Source organism: Pseudonaja textilis, chromosome 11 (assembly GCF_049901715.1).
Source record: "Pseudonaja textilis isolate UNSWEBS1 chromosome 11, rPseTex1.2, whole genome shotgun sequence".
NCBI classification, from domain to species: domain Eukaryota; kingdom Metazoa; phylum Chordata; class Lepidosauria; order Squamata; family Elapidae; genus Pseudonaja; species Pseudonaja textilis.
In genome coordinates, this window is record NC_142000.1 from 413,145 (window position 1) to 437,572 (window position 24,428).

The 24,428-nt window shown below is 37.7% G+C and overlaps 1 protein-coding gene across 4 annotated transcripts in view; it reads left to right on the plus strand.

Moving 5' to 3' along the window:
* Positions 1 to 24,428, plus strand: part of HYDIN (HYDIN axonemal central pair apparatus protein) — a 343,587-nt gene that overhangs the window by 153,378 nt on the left and 165,781 nt on the right. For all 4 annotated transcript variants that reach the window (XM_087940240.1, XM_087940242.1, XM_087940241.1 and 1 more), the window contains exons 21-23: positions 8,098 to 8,241; positions 15,247 to 15,390; positions 16,199 to 16,512. In XM_087940240.1, the coding sequence (XP_087796366.1) occupies positions 8,098 to 8,241; positions 15,247 to 15,390; positions 16,199 to 16,512 (602 nt within the window). The remainder of the gene's footprint in view (positions 1 to 8,097; positions 8,242 to 15,246; positions 15,391 to 16,198; positions 16,513 to 24,428) is intronic.

Below are 24,428 nucleotides of genomic sequence, written 5' to 3' on the forward strand. Positions count from 1 at the left end.
TAAAGGATTTTCATGGGCAGAGAATCTGGTAGCCTAGCTACAGTCTTTGTAAGATAAGTGTGGAATGTACTTCTGGTTTTAAACTGCCATACTGTTCCTTCAGATTCCCCCGTTTATGGCAACTCGAAAACAAGCATTGGAATGTTTTACGAGTTGACAGGCTGTGTGTTGTGTTATTTTGAGGGGACAGCACATTTACACTTATACAAGCCGTATACTCACTTCTTTACATTGTAGCCAAGAGTTATTTCTTCAGCGTTGTCACATGAAAAGATATACTTAAATATTTACAAAATGTAAGGAGGTGTACTCCTGTGATATGAGGCTTGACAGAGGCCTCGCTTAGCTTTTGTATGTCTGTGGAGATTCACATTGATCCAAGTCATGGTTGTTCCAAAGGTGCTTTTTAAAAGACAAACTGGATTTTCTTAGTTTTTTTGTTCAAAAATTTTGCTTCTCGCTCAAGAAGCTTCTTTAGTTTTGGATGAGAAGCAAGATGTCTTAGTTGCTGTAAGTGTAGTCCTTCATGGGTCTAAGTCTACATGGAGGGAAGTAAGTGGTGGGGTGCCACAAGGGTCCATCTTAGGCCCAGGACTCTTCAGTATCTTCATTAACAACTTAGATGAGGGAATAGAAGGAGAACTTACCAAATTTGCAGGTGATACTAAGCTGGCAGAAGTAGCTAACACCCTGGAAGATAGTCTCAAGATCCAGATGGGTCTTGACAGACTAGAACACTGGGCCGTATCTAACAAAATGAAATTCACTGTAGAGAAAAGTAAAAACTTACACTTGGGCAAGAAAAACCAAAAGTACACATATAGACTGGGTGAAACCAAGCTTAATCAGGGGTGGGATTCTACCAGTTCTGTCCGACTCTACAGAACCGGTAGCTCTGAAGAACAGCAGACACAGAACCGGTTCTGTGTCTGGTGCTGTTTTGGCCCACCCACCCGCCTAGGCTCTTACTTGTCCTTTATTTCCTGCTTTTTCAACCACAGCTGCTTTGCACGGCACAGCTGCGGTTGAAAAAGCAGGAAAAAAGAGCTTTTCTAACTGCTGTGCACCTGCACGCAGCGCTACTCAGCTGTCCGGGCAGCTCAGCAGGTCGTAAATTGCACTTGCATGATGCGCAAATGCACACGCAACGCAGAGCAACAGAACTGGTAGTTATACCGGTCGGATCCCATCCCTGAGCTTAATAGCAGTAACTGTGAGAAGGATCTTGGAGTCTTAGTGGACAACCAGCTAAATATGAGCCAGCAGTGTGCAGCCGCCGCCAAAAAAGCTAATGCAATTTAGGATTGCATTAGCTTTTTTGGCGGCGGCTGCACACTGCTGGCTCATATTTAGCTGGTTGTCCACTATTAACAGAAGGATACAATCAAGATCAAGTGAGATACTAATACTACTCTATAAAGCCTTAGTAAGGCCAGACCTAGTGCTGCATCCAGTTTCGGTCATCACACTATAAAAAGATGTTGGGACTCTAGAAAAAGTACAGAGAAGAGCAACCAGGATGATTAGGGGACTGGAGAATAAAACATATGAAGAATGGTTACAGGAACTGGGCCTGGCTAGTTTAGTGAAGAGAGAGAGACCAGGGGAGACATTTTATTTATTTATTTTGATTTGTCAGTCGCTTACAAGATAATAGGTATAAGTATATACATAGTTATGAATACATGAAATGGATATATATAAGAAAAATAAAAAAAGAAACAATAGGACAGGGATAGTAGGTACGTTGGTACGCTTATGCACGCCCCCTACAGACCTTTTAGGAAAGGGGTGAGGTCAATAGTAGACAGTCTAAGGTTAAAGTTTTTGGGGTTGGGGAAGAAATCAGAGTCAGGGAGAGTATTCCAGACATTGACCACTCTGTTGCTGAAGTCGTATTTCCTGCAATCAAGTTTGGTGTGGATAACCTTGAGTTTGTATCTGTTGTGTGTTCTTGTGTTGTTATGGTTGAAGCTGAAGTATTCATTGACAGGTAAGTCATTGCAATGTATGATTTTATATAACATACTTAGATCGGACCGAAGACGATGTAGTTCAAGGTTTTCTAGGTCTAGAATTTCAAGTCTGGTGGCATAAGGTATTCTACAACGAGTAGAGAAGTGGAGAACTCTTCTTGTGAAATATTTCTGGACTTTCTCAACTGTGCCAATATCAGATACGTACCATGGGTTCCAGACTGATGAGCTGTATTCGAGTATTGGTCTAGCAAATGTTTTGTATGCTCTAGTTAGTAGTGTGATATTACCAGAGAAAAAGCTACGTAGGATTAGGTTAACAACTCTTAATGCCTTTTTTGGCTATGTAGTTATAGTGGGTAGCACTTAGATCATTAGAGATGATTATTCCAAGGTCCTTTACAGAGCTTGGATCATCAACAAGGTCTTGACTATTCAGCTTGTATTTTATTTTCTGATTTTTTTTTTGCCAATATGTAAGACAGAGCATTTATTTGTTGAGATTTGAAGTTGCCATTTGTTTGACCATTCTGATACATAGTGAAGATCTTTTTGAAGGGTAGCAGTATTATCTGTGGTATTGAACAGCTTTTCATCATCAGCAAAGAGAATGCAGTTGCTCTTAATATGATCACAGAGATAGCAGTATTCTAATATTTGAGGGGCTGCCCCAGAGAGGAAGGGGTCAAGCTATTCTCTAAAGCAGTGGTCGCCAACCAATGGGTTGGAAACCACTGGTGATCCACGAGAAAATTTTGGTGGTCCGCAGAGAAATGTCTCCCCCAAAGCACCCCCACAAAAGCAATTAATCCAGGCTGTGTGGGAACACAAGGCTGTGCCGCCCACATGGCTCACCCACCCGCTGGCCCCCACCCTTTGGCCGAGCGCAAACCTTACCTTGAGTAGAGCCATGCGAGCTGGAACTGGAAGGTAAGACCAATAGCAGGGGAGGGAAATCTGCCCCTGGGTGGCTTGCTGACATTGGTGGGAAAGTTGGTCCCATATTCCAGAGCTGCAGTAGTTACAGGACTGGCCCTTTGGTCATCCCGGAGCAGCTGCTCCTCCAGTCCATGGCAGGCTGGTGCACCTGGGTAGAGGAGCAGCTGCTCTGGGATGACCAAAGGGCCAGTTCTGTGACTACTGCACCTCTGGAATATGGGATTGACTTTCCTACCAATGTCAGCAAGCTACTGCCAGTCAAAATTCATATTAGTGGTCCATGGGATTTAAAATTATGACTTTGGTGGTCCCTGAGATCCAAAAGGTTGGCGACCCCTGCTCTAAAGCACCCAAAGGCCAGACAAGGAACAATGGATGGAAATTGAGCAAGGAGAGATTTAACTTGGAAATAAGGAGAAACTTTCTGACAGTGAGAACAATCAACCAGTGGAACAGAAGTTGCCTTCGGAAGTTGTGGGAGCTTCATCACTTGAGACTTTCAAGAAGAGATTGGACTCCCATCTGTCAGAAATGGTGTAGGGTCTCCTGCTTGGGCGGCGGGTTGGACTAGATCAGTGGTTCTTAACCTTTTTGAAAGAATCACCCCCTTGAACCATTGAGGAAGTTATCATTGCCCCCCTCCCCCAACATAACCTCTCAATCACAACACAGAGAAATAATTCTTCAATTTATGCAAACACGTTTTTTGTGTTCTTTAAAATTGTCATCAGGACATATCGATGCAAATAATTTATTTCCAGTCTTTTTCCCATATCTCAACTGTGTGAAAAATTCTGATGCCACCCATCACTTTACTCCCAAACTTCATGATACATGTATTTCATTATTATCTTATTTATTCAAGACACTTAAATGCAATGACCACTGAAAACAAAATTCAACTGCAAGAAAATGAAATGCCCCCCCCCAAACAGTAACATTTAATGATTTAATTACAAGTGAATTTTAAGACGCACAAAGAAATATAAAAAGGGCACAAGAACAAACCGCAATGCAGGAACTAAGAATTTCAAGAAGAAAACTCTGAAATTAAATTAAGATTCGAGGAAAATATATATTTATGCACACTATAAGAAAGGTTAAAAAGACACAAAGAAAATTTTTACAGAAGGAAAGCAACAAAAATCAGAGTGACAAATTTAATACTTAAACTGAAGAAAAATATATATATCTACACAAAAAGTTTACACAAAAAAAAATTGAAACCATAAAACCAAGAAACCAAAATATAAGATCAAACTGGAGTGCATGCTAAAAAAGTACAATACAAAGAGACACACAAAATGTTTTACAGAGCACAAGAAGAATTAAAAAATGAAGCCGAAAACTCAAACTGGAATGTGAAATCCAATGCAAGCAAATACAACGAAGAGAGCAGAGACAATCATTAACAAAGAAAATGTATGTACACAAAAAGCAAAAAAGAACATCAGTGGCTGCCTTCTGCTTGGTGAGCTGATGCCAATTTCTTGATGTCTGGAACCATTTTTGTTAATCTCATTCTTAAATCACCATGCTCAGTGATCTTCAACATGTTCCTTGACTTAGAAAGGATCTGTTGGACAGCGCTGAAGCCCCTCTCCACTAAGTAAGTGGAAGGAAAGGCTAAAAGAAGCAACTTAACTTCCTCCCACAATATTGGGTAAGTGTTCCTCATTTTCACCCAAAAAACTTTGTAGCCAAAAAGTGATTGGGCTTCACAGTTGTATTTCAGGTCTGTCAGTGGCTCTTGCAGTTTGGGTTGAGGTTGTGCAAAGTCTGCTGTGAAAGGATTTAGCACCCAAGTGGGCACTTCCAGATTTATCAGATCATAGAATCTGGTTTCCATATCTTCTTTTAGTTGCTTCAAGTGGCAGCAAAAAACATCCAAATCTTCTGCTTGGAGTTGATGTTCATTACCAAGGCTTGGGAACTGATACAGCTCCTGGCAACTCATATTGCTTGCAAGGAGATTCAATTTGGAAATAAATAAGCAAATTACTCCTTTGGCCTTAAGAAAATTGGTTTTATCTCCTTGCAGCTTTACCTTCACTTCATTCAGCTTGTCAAAAACATCAGCGAGATAAGCTACATCCAGACATCGAAGTTTAAGAGAACTTCTTAGATTTGGATCAGTGGATTCAAGGAATTCGACAACTGTGTCAAAAACTTCGTGGAATCACCACAAACACTTTCCTTTTGAAAGCCACCTTACTTCGGTGTGCAAAAGGAGACATTCAAACTCCTCATCATTTTCTTCACAAAGCTTGTGAAAAAGTCTGTTGTTCAAGGCATAACGCTTTTATTCACAGCGTTAATGACATAATGTATAGACTCGTGCAAATGGCCAAATTTTTTGAGACAAGGTGCTGTCTATGAACAATGCAATGGACAGTCATAACTCCAGGTACAACCAATTTTAGATGAGCTTGAAATCCGCAATATTGTCCAGCCATGGATGCAGCTCCATCTGTTGCACGTGCCACGATGTTTGTCAAAGGGGTGTTTTTCTCATTAAAAAACTCTTCAACCTTTTTAAATATCAAAGAAACTTTTGTGTCAGTGGCTAAATTTTGAGCAAATAACAGTTCTTCCCCAATCTCTTCATTTCCACTGATATAAGCCAATAACAAGGCTTCATTTTCACGAATCGTTGACTCATCAATTTGCATCATGAATTCTGTACTTTTCAAGGTGTCAATAAGCCTTTCTTCCACATCAGCAGCCATTTCATCAATTCTTTTTGATATGGTGTCATTGCTCAAAGGAATCGATTGCATGACAGTACTTGCACTGGGCCCCAACATGGTGGCAACAATCTGTTTCACTGCTGGTAAAATCAGCGTTTCTCCGATAGCGTGAGGTTTGCCACATTTTGCTATCAACAAAGATACTTCATAGGAACAAATGAGCCCCTTGTCGGCATTGAGTGATGATTTTCCAAATAACTTCTCAACAGTGCTGCGACCCTCAAACTTGGTCTTTAAGGATTGGAAAAATGATACCGGTTTGTTGGCTTTATCCAAATGAATTCTTACCAAATGGTATTTCAGTTGGGAGGCTTCATCACTTCATTTGAAAATGTTTTCTCACAAAGAAGACAAAACGGAAGCTTTATGTTGGAAGGAGATGGAATGAATCCCAATTTTAGGTATTCCGTCGAATATTGGCGACACTTCCTCTTCTTGACCATGTTGAGAGGTCTTCAAAATGAAAGGCACTAACTGCAAATTAAATTTTTGACTGCACTGGAAAACAATAAAACACACGTGGATGTCGACAAACCTAGTTTCAACAGTTACATTGACATCACAGGGGACAGCCACTCAGCATGCAATGTTTTGAAAGAAGCGCTCACCCCTCCATCACTGCCCATTCTGGCCAATGGCGTGCCACTGTATGGGTGGAGTGATAGAGGCTGCTGTGCAACACGCATGAAGATGAGCGATGCATATTCACATATGTACGGTGTTCTGTACTGAAGCTAGCTAGAGGAACATCTTAAAACACAGTTCAATCCACTAATAGCGAGCGATTTGTACGGCAGATATACAGTGGTTCACTGTAAGAAAAAAGTCTCAAAAGTGTCCCCAAAACTTGTCGCTCCATCGCCCCCATATTGCCCCCCTTCCATTCCTTTGCCCCCGCATTGCCCCTTTTCGTTCCATCGCCCCCATGAAAAATGAAATCGCCCCCTGGGGGGCAATATCACCCAGGTTAAGAACCACTGGACTAGATGATCTACAAGGTCCCTTCCAACTCTCTTAATCTGTTATCTGTTTAAAGAAGTGCCATATGGTCACCTTAAAAGAACCACCCAAGTAAAGTTATCAATGTTATTGGCTAACATGCTCTGTTTTCTTGCCTATCTGTGTTTCATTAATCTTTTCTGGTTTTTAAACTGTATCTGAGTTTTTAGTAGGGAGAACTGGATTTTTCTCATCCTCTTTACTCTGAGATAGAATAGAATAGAATAGAATAGAATAGAATAGAATAGAATAGAATAGAATACTTCATTGGCCAAGTGTGATTGGACACACAAGGAATTTGTCTTGGTGTAAATACTCTCAGTATACATAAAAGAAAAGATACATTCATCAGGAGTCGAGAATCATAAGGTACAACACGTAATGATAGTCATAGGGTACAATAAGCAATCAAATCATACTAGGAACAAAGTTACGAGCAACAAAGTTACAGTCATACAATCACAAGTAGGAGGGGATGGGTGATAAGGAGTGATGACAAGATGAATATGTTGCTACAAATTGTATCTTTACATCTGCTACCGGGAAATGATATAACTTGCTCTTGCTTCTGGAGCCCTGAGAAAATCTCCTTCAGCTCCTTTTCAGGGGACCTTTTCAGTCTGCCCCCACCCACCCCTTGGAGTAGGGCATGTCTGTGGCCCGGGGTTCGTGTTGGCGGCGTTAGGAACTGGATAGCAGAGGCTTTCTGTGGGGGAAGCCTTTCCCATTGAGATGGCAGAAGGAATCTTTATTCCAAAATATTTGCAAGAAGGCTCATGGGCAACAGCACGCAGCATGAAGCTGTTGTTTTTTTCTGGGTGGTTTGGTTCCAAGTAGGGCAGGCCAGCAAAAGCAGTCATAGTTGGGAAGCGATTATCTTAATTGCTAGAGTCGGGCAACTTTAAACTTGGCAACTTTAAGACTTGTGGAACTTAAACTTCCAGATATTCTGGAAGTTGAAGTCCATACCTCTTAACATGCCTATGGTTGTAAAACACTGCTCTAGAGTGGAGGTTTCTAATCTTGTCAACTTTAAAACTTGTGGACTTCTAGTCCCAGAATTTCTCAGCATGAGAATTGAAATCCACAAGTTGGCAAGATTGGAGAACCCTTCTTTAGAAAACCATGATTGGCTGCCAAGTCTTAAAGTTGCCAAGGTTGGAGACCCTTGGAAGGAGGCTGCTCATAGGAGGCTCATAGGGAAATAGCTTCCTGATGGAAGCAGATAATCTCCCTGTTTCAGCTCCAAGTCCTATATAGCAAAGGAGAAGAAATGTAGCCCGTCCACACAGAGTAACCAGTGCTGGGCAGAGCACCTGGTGAACTGGAAGTTTAGGTGGCAAACTGACTGAAGCAGGTATTTCCAAGGGACCTATGGGGTTTTTGGCCAGATGGCTTAGTCCCATTCATTCTGCTACTCTTTGCCTGAACAGCTGGTAAAGGAGAGATTGCTGTGCCATGCGATCATAGGGAAGCAGTCTGGAAAAGAACGTATCATGAAGGTTGATGTCACTTGTGAATTCATCGCACCAGTTCTGCAGATTTCCTCCAGAGCAGTTACTTTCCGCGTGGAGAAGGTGAGTGCTTTGATACCATGACATCTTTCTGGCTGTTGACATCAGTCTAGGCCAAGAATTCTGTGAACCAGCTCCCTCTGGGACATTGGAATCCCAAATCCTTGGAAAGATTGCCGGTGATAGGGGGGAGGGTCAGTAAAGCTTGGGCTGGATGGCATAATGAATGAAGCGGGTCGGGTGCATGCTGCAGGTGTTTTACCTTGAGGAAAGGCAAATGAGGGTGACTGCATTTCATTTTGAGCCTGAAACAAACATGCTTTTGAACATTTAGCTAAACCAAAACCTGCAACATTTTGTCTGTTCTCGATTTTGGTTGAGAGAATAGCCAGAGGAGTATCGTGGGTTGAGCCAGGAAAGACTGGTGAGCCTCCCCTCTCTTTCTTGTCCTTTGCTGCATGACTGGTAAAGCCCTCTCCCCAGTTTGTCTAGGATTGCCCACCCCCGTTGGCATTGCCAATGCCCTGAGCCTCTTCTCGTTCCATGTCCTCCCATGTAATGTCATAAATACGTTCATATTTTATCATCTCATTTTAAGTTTACATCAAATTTTCCTTCTTTCCATAATGTACCCATTCTAATCATCAGATTTATAAATCATGAGTTCATTTTTTCTTTTTTTCAGTAAAAAACCATAAGGAATTTCCTTATGTCACTTAATACATGAAGTTGCTGGTCTCTCTTTAAGCTGATGTTTCTTGACCTTGGCAACTTGTAGATGCATGGACTGGAACTCCACACATGCTGGCTGAGGTTTCTCGCAGCTGAACCACCTGCAAGTTACCAAGGTTGAAAAACACTGTGAATAAAGAATAGGACTAGGACAGAACAGAACAGAATAGAATAGCTTTATTGGCCAAGTGTGATTGGACACACAAGGAATTTGTCTCCAGTGCCTAAGCTCTCAGTGCATATACAAGCAACAAGTGATAAATCTTGATCATAATCATAAAATGCAATAATCATAAATCGTAAGTTACAAGACTCAATGATAGTCAAATAAGCAATCAACATAAATCATACTAGGATACTAAATAAAACAATCAGTATAAATAGTAAGATATAAGCAACAAAGTTATAGTCATAAGAAGATAAGGAAATATGTAATAGGAAAGCGGTGCGTTTCAAAAAAAATTCCTACCGGTTTGGAGCTTGCTTCAGAGCCGGCTTTGTAACCAAAGCATTCTCAGAATAGGATGGGAGACCACCAGGAGGGGACAAGGGGAGGGGACAAGGGAATGATGAAAAGGCAGGGCTGCTGGTGGCCAAGTGCTAAGACAGGACTTCCCTCAGAATCTGACTCCCTCTCATTATAATCCCTTTCCTCTCCTTTTTTCCCTTTTCTTCTTTTTGCTTCCCTCCTCATTTTCCTTTCTTCTTCCCCTCTTTCCTTGTTTTCCCTTCCTTGCTCTCTTTCTTTTTCTTTGTCTTTCCTGTCCGTTCTTGGATGCTCAAATACAAAAGGGGAAACATTTCTCAATGCCTCCTTGTGATCAAATGCCATTTTTGCTAGTAGTTTGTGGCCAAAAACTGAGAAGAAACCAGGCTCAGTTTATCCCGTGCTTGCATTTAGTGGGAGAATCCACAGACAACAGCACAGAGTGAGGGCATAGGGGGAAAATACCTTTAGCTCGTGCAGTATATAAGGTCCTCAATAGAAGGCAGATTGGTTTTTTCCTCAGTCCTAACTATCCATTGAAGTCTGTGTCAGTCTTGTTTGGTTGCTATGCCAAACCAGACAGTTACAAAGGTGCAGATGACAGACTCAGTAATTCCTCTGTAGAACTGGATCAGCAGCTCCTTTGAAAGCCTGAGCTTTCTGAAATGGTGCAGGGAAAAACATTATTTGTTGCCCTTTTTTTAGTGACATTTTTGATGTTAGATATCAATTTTAAATCTTGAAATATTATAGAACCTAAAACTTGAAGGTCTGTACTGTTGATACTGTTTTCTAGTATTGTAAGGGGATAGAATAGGAGGGCTTCTCCTAAAATCTACTAGCATTTCTACAGTTTTGAGTGTGTTCAGCTCAAGATTGTTCTGGCTGCACCACAAGGCTAGTTGTTCAACTTTCCATCTGTATGCAGATTTGTCGTTGTCTCAAGTGAGACCAATCACTGTTGTATCATCTTGCAAACTTCAGTACTTTAACAGAGGGATCCTTTGAGATGTAGTTGTTGGTACAGAGAGAGAAGAGAAGTGGAGAATGTTAATTGTATAAGTATCTGATAAGTATAAGTATTTGCCTACATTCACCTGCTGCTTCCTATCTGGTAGGAAGTGTTTTTTTTTTCTGCCAAGTTGGCACCGATGACGGCTGCCTCGGTGAAATGCCCTCTAGTGATTTCTTTATTCCTTATTATTATCTGCAATTCACTAAGGATTTCATACTCACAAGACCATCTGCTAAGAATTAGGTAATGTTTCCTTAAGGAGCAGCTTTCTGATTCCTCCCCCCCACCTGTCTTTGCAAACGCGGAGGAGATTCTAGCTAATTCTCCGGTACTATGGATTACAATAAAGAAAGCAAAGAAGTAGCAACACCGAAAAAGGAGACGAGGTAAACGAGTGGGAATTTTAAACAGACTAAGGAATAGGGGGGGAAAAACTACTCTTCCGTCAATCTTTCTGACTAATTTACACTCACTTGCTAACAAGATGGATATAATTCATCTCTTAAATAGATGGAATTCTGATTTTTACAATTCGGCTGTTCTTTGTTTTACTGAAACCTGGCTTAATCCACAGATTCATGGGGACAACACCATATACATTACAGGATTTCAGACATTTAGATCAGACAGACTTGAAGAGACATCAGGTAAAATAAAGGGTGGAGGATTATGTTTATATATCAACAACAGCTGGTCTCAGGATATAACTATAATATATAAGTTCTGTGATGAAAACTTAGTCTTTACATATCAACTGCAAGCCATTTTATTCTCCACGTGAGTTCTCTTCATTTCTTCTAATAGCTGTGTATGTTCCTCCACAAGCCTGTGTAAACAAGGCATTACAAACTCTTGCTGATCAAATTATAGAGGCTGAAGCCAAAGACCCAGGTTCCCTTCCCATCATTTTAGGAGATTTCAAACAAGCAAATTTAAGGAAAGAGCTCCCAAAATATTGTCAGCATGTAAATTGTCCCACCAGAGGCAAAAATATTTTAGACCACTGCTACACAATAGTAAAAGATGCTTATAGGTCTTTACCACAAGCAGCTGTGGGACACTCTGACCATTGCATGATTCACCTTGTACCTGCCTAACAGACAAAGACTTAAAACCATGAAACCAACAATTAAATCAGTGAAGACTTGGTCGGATGAGGCAGAGCTGAAACTCTAGGCCTGCCTTGATTGCACTGATTGGAATGTTTTTGAAGATGCCTCTGCAGACCTAGATGAGCTCACAGATACTGTAACATCATATGTTAGTAACAATAAACCTTGGTTCACAGCTAAACTTAAGCAGCTATGCCGTTCCAAAGAGGAAGCCTACAGAAAAGGTGACATAATGCTATACAACCAGGCCAGAAACATATTATTAATGAGAGATCAGAGCAGCAAAAAGAAGCTACTCTGAAAAGTTAAGGAATCGGGTCTCAACAAATGAATCAGCAAACATGTGGAAAACTCTTTAAAACATCACTGGCTTCAGCAAACCTCCTTCCCAGACAGAAGGAAATCAACAACTAGCAGATGACCTGAATGTGTTTTACTGCAGGTTTGAAAGGAAACTACAGCCACCTATCTCTACAACCCACATCTCAAACACACCAACAACAGCCAAGCCTCCTACAACTGGCCCCAATCCACTGGATTCACAATCTCTGGTGATCACAGAAAAAGAAGTGCAAGATCTATTACACAGACAAAAGCCAAGAAAAGCACAAGGGCCAGACAAGATAACTCCTTCTTGCTTAAAGATCTGTACTGACCAATTGGCCCCAGTCTTCACCCGAATCTTCAATAGATCACTAGAGATGTGCTATGTCCCTTCCTGCTTCAAATGCTCTATCATCCCAGCGCCAAAGAAGCCCTCCATCAAGGAACTGAATGACTACAGACCAGTTGGTCTAACATTGGTAGTTATGAAAATCTTTGAAAGGCTTGTGCTGTCCCACCTGAAAACCATCACAGATCTGCTGTTAGATCCCATGCAGTTTGCATACCAAGCAAATAGATCAACAGATGATACTGTTAACATGGCTCTGCATTACATCCTACAACACCTTGAATCTCCAAATACCTGCGCAAGGGTCCTCTTTGTAGACTTCAGTTCAGCATTCAATATCATCATTCCAGACACTCTTCTAAGTAAATTAAACCAACTAGCAGTACATGAACAGACTTGTAAGTGGATCATAAGCTTCCTAACAGACAGGAAGCAGCAGGTGAAGCTAGGCAGAATCACATCCGATACCTGTACAATCAGCACAGCCCCCCCACCAAGGCTGTGTGCTTTCTCCACTTCTCCCTATATACCAATGATTGCATCTCAAACAATCCATCTGTTAAAATACTGAAGTTTGCTGATGACACAACAGTGATTGGTCTCATTCGAGATGACGACGAATCTGCATACAGACAGGAGGTTATACAACTTGCCTCGTGGTGTAACCAGAACAATCTGGAACTGAACACACTCAAAACCATAGAAATGGTGGCAGACTTTCGAAGAAACCCTCCCATACTACCACCTCTTACAATACTAGACAACACCGTATCAACAGTAGAGACCTTCAAATTTCTAGGTTCTACTAGGCCTAAAATAGACACCTAACATCAAAAACGTCATCAAAAAAGCACAACAAAAAATGTTCTTTCTGTGCTAACTCAAACTGCTCAAACTGCCCAAGGAGCTGCTGATCCAGTTCTACAGAGGAATGGTTGAGTCTGTCATCTGCATCTCTATAACTATCTGGTTTGGTTCTGCAACCCAACAGGAAAGACACAGACTCCAGAGAATAATTAGGACTGCAGAAAAAAACAATTACTACCAACCTACCTTCAATTGAGCACCTGTATACCGCACAAGTCAAAAAGAGGGCTGTGAAAATATTTACAGACCCCTCACATCCTGGACATAAACTGTTTCAACTCCTTCCCTCAAAACGATGCTATAGAGCATTGCACACTAGAACTACTAGACACAAGAACAGTTTTTCTTGAAAGCCATCACTCTGCTAAACAAATAATTCCATCAACCCTGTTCGGCTATTACAAAGTCTGCACTACTATTACTGTTAATCTTGTCATCACTCCTTATCACCCATCCCCTCCTACTGTGACTGAATGACTGTAACTTTGTCGCTGGTATACTTAGGATTTATATTGACTGTTTCCTAGTATGATTGATTGCTTATTGTACCCTATGACTATCATTAAGTGTCGTACCTTATGATTCTCGACTTCTGATGAATGTATCTTTTCTTTTATGTATACTGAGAGTATTTACTCCAAGACAAATTCCTTGTGTGTCCAATCACACTTGGCCAATAAAGTATTCCATTCTAAAAAAAAAAGTTTATGATCCATTTGCTGGCTGAATCAGTTTAGTGAGTATATTTGGAATAATGGTACTGAATGCTGAGCTGAAGGCTACAAAAAGGACCCTTGCATAGGTCCTTGGAAATTCAAGATGTTATAAAATGTAGTGCAGAGCCATATTGACAGCATAATCTGCCAATCTATTTGCTTAGTAGGCAAATTGAAAGGGGTCTAGCAACAGATCTGTGATGATTTTCAGGTGGGCCAGCACTAATCTTTCAAAGGTTTTCAAAATTATGGATGTCAGAGCAACAGATCTGTAGTCATTTAACTCCTTGATGGAGGGTTTCTTTGGCACTGGGATGATAGTGAAGTGTTTGAAGTAAGAAGGAACATAATACATATTGTGATTTATTAAAGATTCTAAGCAAACGAATTAATTTTGCTGTCTTTGCTAGTTCTGCCATTTTCACCAACCACTTATTTTGGATATTTCAGAAACTTTCTTTTTTTGTGCCTATAGTTATCTCACAGCAACCATATAAACACATAATCTTTCATGTCTGTCAAGCAGCCCCAAGTCATGTGTCAAACTTTGGGTGCTTAACAACTGGCATGTATTTACAATGGTTGCAGCATCCTGGGGGCCTGGGACTGTCATTTGCAACCTTCCTAGGGAACCTCTAATAAACAAAGTCAATAGGTGAAGCCAGATTTGCTTAAAAATAACCCTTCATGTCATCCACATTTCCAATATAAACCTGAGATACTTTTATACATTCTAGATAACTTTTCTGAAGTCATATCATTTTGTAAAAAATCTCTTCTGGGTTATAACATAATGTGAATGTTCATCCTTTTAACCACCTATATTCCTACTGCTCCAACAGGATGTTATGTCCAAAATTATTAACCTATTTTATTATCTATTCCAGGGGTGGGCAACTATGGCCCTTTTATGAATTATGGACTTCAAGTCCCAGTTCAGCTGCCATGCTAGCTCAGGAATTTTGGGAGTTGAAGTCCACAAGTCATAAAGGGGCCATAGTTGCCCACCTCTGATCTATTCTTTTATGTACGCATGCTCTATTTCAAATTTCAGGAAGCATTTATATATTTTGGTAATACCTGTTCATCATTTGTACAGCCATTTTCCTTTTTCTTTCCTCCCCTGTCAAGGATACTATTCTCCCTCTTTCTCTTTTTCTCTGTCCAGCCTCCATGCCCGGCAGCACCAAACATGTGATGTGCTGAGCAGATACTCTTGAGCAAAGGAAGAGTTGCATCATAATTAGTCTAGTGGTACAGAAGACATCAATATTCTTTGGAAATATTTTTAAAATCTAGTGGTCCTTCATTAATTGCCATGGGCCACTGATCGGTTCATGCACGAAGTAATAGACTGAACTTCAGTGGCCCTTTCTAACACTGTCATAATGTGATTCTACCTTATTTTGTGTGTGGCATTTGCCTGTGTGTGTGATTCTTGCTCAGTCTTTCATTTTTTTCTCCAGAACCCCAGTGATATTTTGACCGCACAGTATAAGCCTCTGTCCTTGAAGAATGTTTCCTCTTTGCCACTCAGGGTTGTCCTTTCTTTGCAAGAGCCCTTTGCCCTCTGTGATGCAAATCACAAAAAGATTCCAGTTCCTGAACAGGTAAATCCTTCATCTGAATTCAGTACACATCCTGGATAGCAGAACAGTCTCGGATGCTGGAGTGTTAATTATAGTATAAGAAAACTACAATTAGTAATGTGCAGGAAACAGAAATTGTGTTTTGTTTCAAAACCAAAACAAGCAAATCACATTTTGGAAATTCTGCCAAGTTTCAAATTTTGGTTTGAAAGAACATTTTTGTTGTTTAGGGTTTGGGGCAGAATCAAACCTGCAGGGATCCTAGAGCCAATCCCATCCAGGCTGAGTTAGGGAAGGTTGGTGTGACTCACCTCTCTCCTTTCTATCCCTTAGTGTAACATATTATCATAATCTATACTTTCATACCATTGTAATCTATATTTTCAGATTTGTTAATCATTCTAATCTGTTCCTAATACTGTACCCAGTCAAAGTCCTTAAGGAGTTGGACAGCTTTACATGTTTGGCGAATGAAGACATCCCAATAACTGTTCTCCCCCTCCTCTTTCCAGTGCTTTCTGTTACCCCCACCTTTGTTACCCCCCGCCTAGCTGCTGTCCACATCCTTGGCTTTCTCTTGCTCATCCCCCATCTGATTTCTGCTAAGTGCTTCAGTCCATTCAGAGTCTACCAGAGATGGGAGGCCAGTAAACTTCAATAAATAAATAAATGTATGCATAGATACATATGTAACTGGAAAAACAGAGCTCCAATTTCCTTTTTTCCCTAGAATGTCCTCAAGGTATGCTTTAGCCATTTAAAAACATGTACAGAACCCATCGTGCCCAAACTAATCACTAATGTGTATTTAACTTTGATTCCAATTCAGCCTTTAAAAATGGACATTGGAGAGATACATCATCTTTCAGTCAGATTTAACCCTGTCTATAGAGATGATCTGTGTAGTCGCGTATTGGACGAGGTTCTTGTTTTGCGTTACTTGGAGCATCCTCACGTGGACTATGTTGATCTCCGGGGAGAAGTGCATTTCCCAAACCTCCACTTCCAAACAATGGATCTCGATTTTGGCTGCATCTTGAATGACACAGAAGTTATCCGTGACATCAGTATGAGCAACTGCAGTCCCCTTCTTATCAGATATCGCTGGTCCTTCCTCACAGATGATCGTGAGTCCTTCATCAGGTACAAGCCTTCAAATACACTGGAATTTTGCCTGATTTCTAATTATTCATAGCACATGATTCATTGTGTATTAAGGAATTCATTTTCAATGGTTGGTCTTTAAGGAATTACTTCTGATTAAGAACAGTATTCTAGGAGAGGCTCCAGATTCTACAAATAGCACCTTTCTCATTCTGAGTTTTCAGCAGTTTTCATAGTTTTTATTTTTCTTCTTTAGTACAGGTAATTCTCATTTAGAGACCACAGTGGGGACCAGCAGTTTGACAAAAGTGGGCATTAAGTGAAAAAAAATGACATGACTTCATCTGTGTTTATGGTTCAAATTTATTTTGCTTGACTGCATCAGACAGATATAACCCCAAATAGTCAGATGAGTCCTAATGGCAGGGAGTGATGGCAGAAGTGATTCACGAGGAAGCTGGATAAAAGGACATCGCCCCTTTCCCCATCCCCTGCCCTTTGAAACATTCACCCTTGTGCTAGGATAATTAACAAGGAGAAAATGGATATTTTACAATCACGGGAGATGAAGGGGCTACAAGAGAGGGCACATAATAGGAATACACAGAGAAAAGAATTATTTAGAGCTGTCTCTTTGCCTAGCATGCTTGCCAGAGCTACTTAGGAAGCAAACAAACAGCTGTCAATTTTAGAAAGCAGCCTCCAGCAGGCAGCTCCTCTTCCCCCCCCTCTTTCTCCGTCCCTCTCTCTCTCTTTGTAAATGTATAGGGAAGACAAAAACTAAGAAAAATAATATAGAGGAAAGAAAGAAAGACAAAGATGCAGGAAAAAAAGAAAGATCTATTTTCTTGCAGCGAAATGCAGATGTGATTACAAAATTATCTTTACGGTTACAAAAAGAAAAATTCAGATATAAGAAAAATTTGGTATAAGATGGGCAGCTATATAAATGTTTTAAATAAAGAAATAAAAATAAATTATTCACCCTGAGCTGCCTTCAGCAAGATAGGTGGCATACAAGTTCTCTGGGAAAGCCTAGCATGAATCCTTTTTTTAAAATTTTACTTTATTTTTTATAAAAAGTTTTTTATTTTTATAAACAAACAAATAAAACCTTTCTATTCAACAGTGTATCAGTTGGGTACGTATATCTTTGTTCACATAATAACATTATCATACATATTTTACTTATATATGTTTATAATCGTTCTAACCAGTATTTTATATCACGTGTATCACTTATATTATCCGTAATATTGTAATTATTGTCTTTCAATGATATATTTCGCATTCATTTTCTTTATCTAACTCATTTGTTTATTAACAATAGTATATTATACTGTACTTATATATTTCAATTTCTTACTCTTCTATCCAGCCATTTATAAAATAAATTCCAAATTTTATAATACTTTTTCTTCTTGTTCTCTAATTGCCATTGTCAATCTACTCATTTCTGCACATTCCATTATTTTCTTCATTTTTTCCTCATCCATTGGAATTTTCTCATTTTTCCAATTTTGTGCAAATACAATCCTAGCTGCTGTTAATACATTGATAATCAAATACGTTGACTCCTTGTTATAACCCTCAGGCAAAATTCCCAATAGAAATGTCTCTGATTTTAAGTCGATACACTGTTTTATCATTTTCTCCAGCCACATGTGTATTCTACTCAAATACTTTTTAGCTTCTGTGCATGTCTACCACATATGGTAGTATGATCCTGGTGACTTCTGACATTTCCAGCACTTCATCGACTTATCTTTAAACATCTTGGCAATTCTTGTTGGGGTTAGATGCCACCTGTAAAACATCTTATACAAATTCTCTTTATAGACTGTTGACATAGTTAATTTATAGTTTCTAGACCATAATATCTGCCATTTATCCAAGTCTATTCAATATCCAAAGATTTTCCCCCGTGCAATCATTGATTATTTTACTTGCTCTTCCTCTAATTTCACTCCTAATAAATAACCATATATTTTTTAATCAACTTCTCTTCAGTGCCTGTTAGGATTTTATCCAATTCAGTCAGTTCCTTATAAAACCTTAATGTCTTTTTCATACCTTGTATGTATTTGCAAATACGAATACCAATTTACATTTATCCCTTGTAAATCTAATTCTTGCTTTGTCTTGAGTTCACCCATTTCATTTAAAATTTCTTCATATCTAATAATGTGTTCCCTTTTGAAAAGCTGTGGATATGTAAAAGCTTCTAATGTTGATAGCTAGACTGGTATTTTCATATAGTGGTACTCTTATATTTTCCCATACTGTCAATAAAGTGTCCCTAATGTAGTGTCTCCTAAAATATCCATGTTCTTTACTTTCTTTATACCATAAAAATGCATGCCACCCCAATTGTAAATTGTGCCCTTCTAGTGTTAATAATCTGACATTTTTCAATACAATACATTCTTTCATCCACATCAATATTGTTGCCTGATAATATAGTTCCCCTCTTGCCCTTGCATCCTGAAATAATTTAGTTTTAATTCTTGTCTTTTTTCCCTGCCAGATAAATTTCAACATCATTTTATTTAAATCTTCAAAATATTTTTTTCCAATCTTATTGGAATCATCTGGAAGAGATATAATATTTTTCGCAATATGTTCATTTTAATTGTTGTTATTCTACCTATTAAAGATAATTGTAATTTTTTCCAAGTCTATCACAATCTGTTGTAATCTCTCATAGTTATCTTCCTTAAGTGTTCCATATTTAGCTGTTATTTGTATCCCTAAATATTTCACTTTTTTTGTAATTTGAATATTTAATTTATCCATTAATTTTTTCTTTTGTTTTTCTGTCATATTTTTCACTAAGTTTTTTGTTTTTTCTTTGTTTATTTTCAGTCCTGCTATTTCGCCAAATTCCTCTATTTCTCTAATAAACTTAGGGCCTGTTTCCAGTTGTTCTTCCAATATAAAGTCCAAATCATCAGAAAAAGTTTGTATACTCTTCCTTTTTATTTTAATTCCCTTTATTTCTTCATTTTTCCTAATATTTCTATTCAATACTTCCAAAATCAATACAAACAACAATGGGGATAGTGGACAGCCTTGTCTGGTTCCTTTTTGAATGTTAATATTTTCTACCAATTCTCCATTTATCATTGCTCTTGCTTGTTATATATCACCTTTAATGCTCTAATGAATCTGTCTGCGAAACCCATCTCCTCCAATTGCATCAACATAAACTGCCAATTCACATAATCAAATGCTTTCTGTGCATCTAAAAACACTAATGCCATTTGTTTCTATGAATGGGTTTCATAGTATCTAGAGTATTCAATATTATCCTCATATTATTTTTTATTTGTCTCTTGTGCAGAAATCCATTTTGGTCTGAGTGTATGAAATAGTTTAAATATCTTTTTAACCTTTCTGCCATTATTGAAGCAAATATTTTATAGTAAGCATTTAGCAGGGACGTTGGTCTATAATTTTTTATTTGTTGTGGGTCGGTATCTTCTTTTGGTATAAGTGTAACATATGCCTCTGTCAGGTATTTTATTTTTTATCAAAACCTCATTCAGTACTTCCAACATTGTAGTAGAAATTACTTCCTATATTGTCTTATAGAATTCAGCTGGTAGCTCATCCAGGCCAGGAGCTTTTCCAGTGTTTTGTCTATTGATTCTGTCAGTTCCATCATTGTTATTTTCTTATCTAACATGGTGTTTACTTCATCAGGTATTTTCGGTAGTTCTGCCTCTTGTATATATTGGTGTATTTTGTTTTCCGATATTGCCTCTTGAACATATAGTTTCTCATAGTATCTCTGTATTATTTTTTTTTCTTCTCTTCATTTTCATAACATAATGTGCCATTTTCATCTATAAGTTGTGATATTCTTTTTAATTCTTTTTCTTTCTTCAGTTTATATGCTAACCATCTACCTGGTTTGTTTGCATTTTCAAAATAGTTCTGTTTAGCCCCTCTAACCTTTTGTGCCAATTCTTATTTTTCCATTAATCCAATTTTGTGTTTGATTATATCCATTTGATTTTTGATTTTTTTTGTGTTGTGTGTATCTTTGTAAGTCTTTCTCCAATTTCTTACATTCTTGTTCTAAGATTTGCTGTGTTTGTCTCTTTTTAATGTTTCTTCTTCTTGTGTAAGTTATAATCACACCTCTGGTATATGCCTTCATAGTATCCCATACATTTTATAGTGAGGTCTCTTCTGATTTAGTTTCTTTAAGGAAGAAAGCCAATTCTTTTTCCATGTTATTAATACATTCTTTTTCTTTCAAAATCGAATTATTCAAAGTCCATCTTGATCTTTTCTTTTGTCCCTTCCATTTAATCCTTATTGGGTTATGATTGGCCCAAATATTTGTGTCAATATTTACTTCCTGGATCATATCTATTCTTGATCATTATAAATGTCTATTTGAATAAAATGTAAATTGTCTATTTTTGCTGTTCAATTCTCTCCATATATCTTTAATATTCAACTCCTCCACCATCTTAAAAAAGGATTTTGGTAATATTTTTCTGTTCTTATTTGTTTTCTGTGTTTTATAGTCCAATTCTGAATTTACAATTGTGTTGAAGTCTCCAAAGATACATATCTTATCATATTCCAATTCAATAATTTTATTGTGTAGTTTCTTATAAAATTGGTCTTGCTGATTATTGGGAGCATAAATTGCAATTAAAAGTACCTTTAAATTGTTATCTGTTATTTCAACCATGAAAATTCTTCCTTCTTCATCTGTATAAATTTGCTTAGCTTTAATTGTATTTCTAATATATAAAGCAACTCCTTTTTTATTTTGTTGTGCCAATGATGTGAATATATCCCAATTCTAGGACAATTCAACACATGTGCATGCTCTTTTTTAATAGCACTTCTTGTAGAGAAATTATATCCATGTTTAATTTTTCTAGTTTGTGAAATATCTTTTTCCTTTTAATTGCCGAATTTAGTCCATTTATATTTATAGAAATTAGTTTCTTTTCTTCTTCCATTGTTTAAACTTCAAAAGTAGGATTTATTGCTCTTGTTGTTCTTTGTTCTTTTGGTTCTTTAATTATCATTTTGCCATCTACTGCTCCCTCCTCCTGTCCCCTTTCCTCCCTTTTTTCCTTCTCCATTTCTTTTGCCATTTCTTCTCATATTTTAAGTTCCTCTTCTCTTGCTCTCTCATCTTCTGCTCCTCTGAAGTATTCATTATAGAATAGTTCTGCTCTCTCAACTGAGTCTATTCTGTGTTTTTGTTCTTGCCAAATGAATGTCAAACCTTCAGGAATCAACCATATATAATTAACTTCTTTTTTGATTAACATCTTTGTCAGAAATTGGTATTCTCTTCTTAAATCTCTCATTTTCCTTGGTATTTGTTTCAAGACTATGACTTTTTTTCCCTTGTACTTCAATAAATCGTCTCTTGCTTTCTGCAGTATCTCTGTTCCTGTGGTTTTCTTGGTAAATCTCACGTGTACTTCTCTAGGTAATTTATTTCTCATCACATATCTGGTGTATACTCAGTATATTTCATCCATTCCATCCATCATTTTTTCTTTAGTTATCTCCAAGGGTTCCACTAAAATTTCTGTCATGATTTCTTTGAGGTTTTCTCCTTTTTCTTCTTAGATGTTTTGAAATCTTAAATAGAAATCAGCCTTTTCCATCTCCCAGAATATTGAATCTTTCCCTTTTTCACTTTCAACCATTGTCAATCTATTATCTATTTCTCCTACTTTCTTATCTGTTTTATCACCTCTTTCTTCCATCTTCTGTATTTTTTCTCCATATATCCTGGAGCCTCTGTGGTGCAGTTGTTAGAGTGCAGAATTACAAGCTACTTCTGCAGCTAGCTGCCTACAATTTGGCAGTTCAAATCCCACTAGGCTCAAAGTTGACTCAGCCTTCCATCCTTTCGAGGTGGGTAAAATGAGGACCCAAATTGTTGGGGGCAATATGCTGACTCTGTAAACCGCTTAGAGAGGACAGTAAAGCACTGTAAAGTGGTAAATAAGTCTAAGTGCTATTGCAATTAACACCTTCCATCTTTTCCATCCTTTCCTCCAGCTTTTCCATTGTATCATTTGTATGCTTCCCTTGATCTTGTATTACTTGAAGCATTGACTTTATTTCTTACATTGAAATCTCTTTTTCTTTTTCTTTCTCTTGCTAAATCATAGTTGTAATAGATCATTGACCAGCTAGGCTCAGAGATAGAAATGATGATCCAATAGGAATTCTCTTACTTATATCAGATCAAATTATAATCCATTCGCAAAAGCCCCCCAAAATTAAAAATAAATCTTCAGGTTCTTCTCTACCTTAATCCAACTTTATCCAAAAGAAGAAAAGAAAAACATAATGGAGTTAGAAGATCCATAAACAGAAAAGGAAACTATAAATCTGAAGAAGAAATGGAGTAAAAATGTATACAATTTGAAAAGTCTAATATATGAAAAGAAAAGAAAAGAGAGATTTTCCCAAAAAAGTAAAGAGAAAAGAAAATACAAATCCGTCCACTTCTACATAGAAGAGGAGAGGAAAAGGGAATAACAAAAAGAAAAAAGACAGAAAAAGATAAAAATAGAATCCAAAGATGCCAAATTATATCCACTTGTTAATCCACTTGTTAGTCAAACTATCAATAAGGAAAAAAAGAAAAATAGAAAAGGAAAAAAAAGTAGAGAAAAGAAAACGAACATTCCAAATTAATCCACATTGAGAAACTGAGCCAGAAAGTAAAACAAGCCCGCCGCCCCCCACAAAAAGAAAGGAAAAAATAAATCCAACATATGTTCCAGCAAAAATAGAATAAAGAACAAAAAAATACCAGCTGTAATTCATAAATCTATGTCACTAAGTAAACCAAAATCTCAGTGTAGCATTCAGTCAGTCTAGAAAGCCAGAATCCAAACCATATATATTATCCAAGGTCACAGTGTTCTTTCTCTTTCTTTTGTTTTATCTTATTCAACTTTCCAATCGTGTACCAGCTATATGAAAGCAGCAGCTGTTTTCAGTGCTGACTCATTATCTTTCTCCACTTCTCTATAGTCAAAATAGCTTAATCTTTAAAGTCTATTGTTCTTTTTTTTTTAAAAAAAAAGTTTTTATTGTTTTTTAACATTCAAACAAACAGACAAAACATAAAAACATCAGCTCCCCCATATTTATATACAAACAGTGAGTCGGTTGGTTCATCAATTTTGTGCATTCATTTCATAGTCACAATTACAATTACCTTATATAATAACTCTTATTGTCAATACAAACTTATAAATCATCATATCATTATTAAAAAAAAGAAGTTTGACTATACTTTTATTCGATCATGCCTTTGTGAGATAACTATATTTTAAGTAAGTAATTTATTCTAAAACAAATCATATAATCGTGCCAGTTCTATCCTAAATAAGAGAAAAAAAGGAAAAAGAAAACCATTATATAAATATAATATCCAATACCAAAAAAGAGAAAAGAAAAATGAAATCAATATTATTCCTTATTGTCTAACATTTCAAATATTCTATTTTTGTATTTCATCATTCAACCATTGATAGAAAAGATCCCAAATTATATAAAATTGTTTATCTTCTTGCTCTCTGATTTCAAAAGTCAATCTACTCATCTCAGCACATTCCAATATTTTCTTTATAACTTCTTCCTGCAATGGAATTTTCTCATTTTTCCAATTTTTTGCAAATACAATCCTAGCCGCAGTCAATACATTTACAATCAAATATTTCAACTCTTTACTATAAACATCTGGTAAGATTCCCAATAAAAAAAGCTCCGGTTTCAAGTCTATGTGCTTCTTTGTCATTTTTTCCAACCACATGTGGATTTTAGTCCAATATCTTCTAGCATCCTCACAAGTCCACCACATATGGTAGTATGAACCAGGTTTCTGATGACATTTCCAGCATTTTTCGGATTTGTTCTTGAACATTCTTGCTATCCTTGTCGGGGGA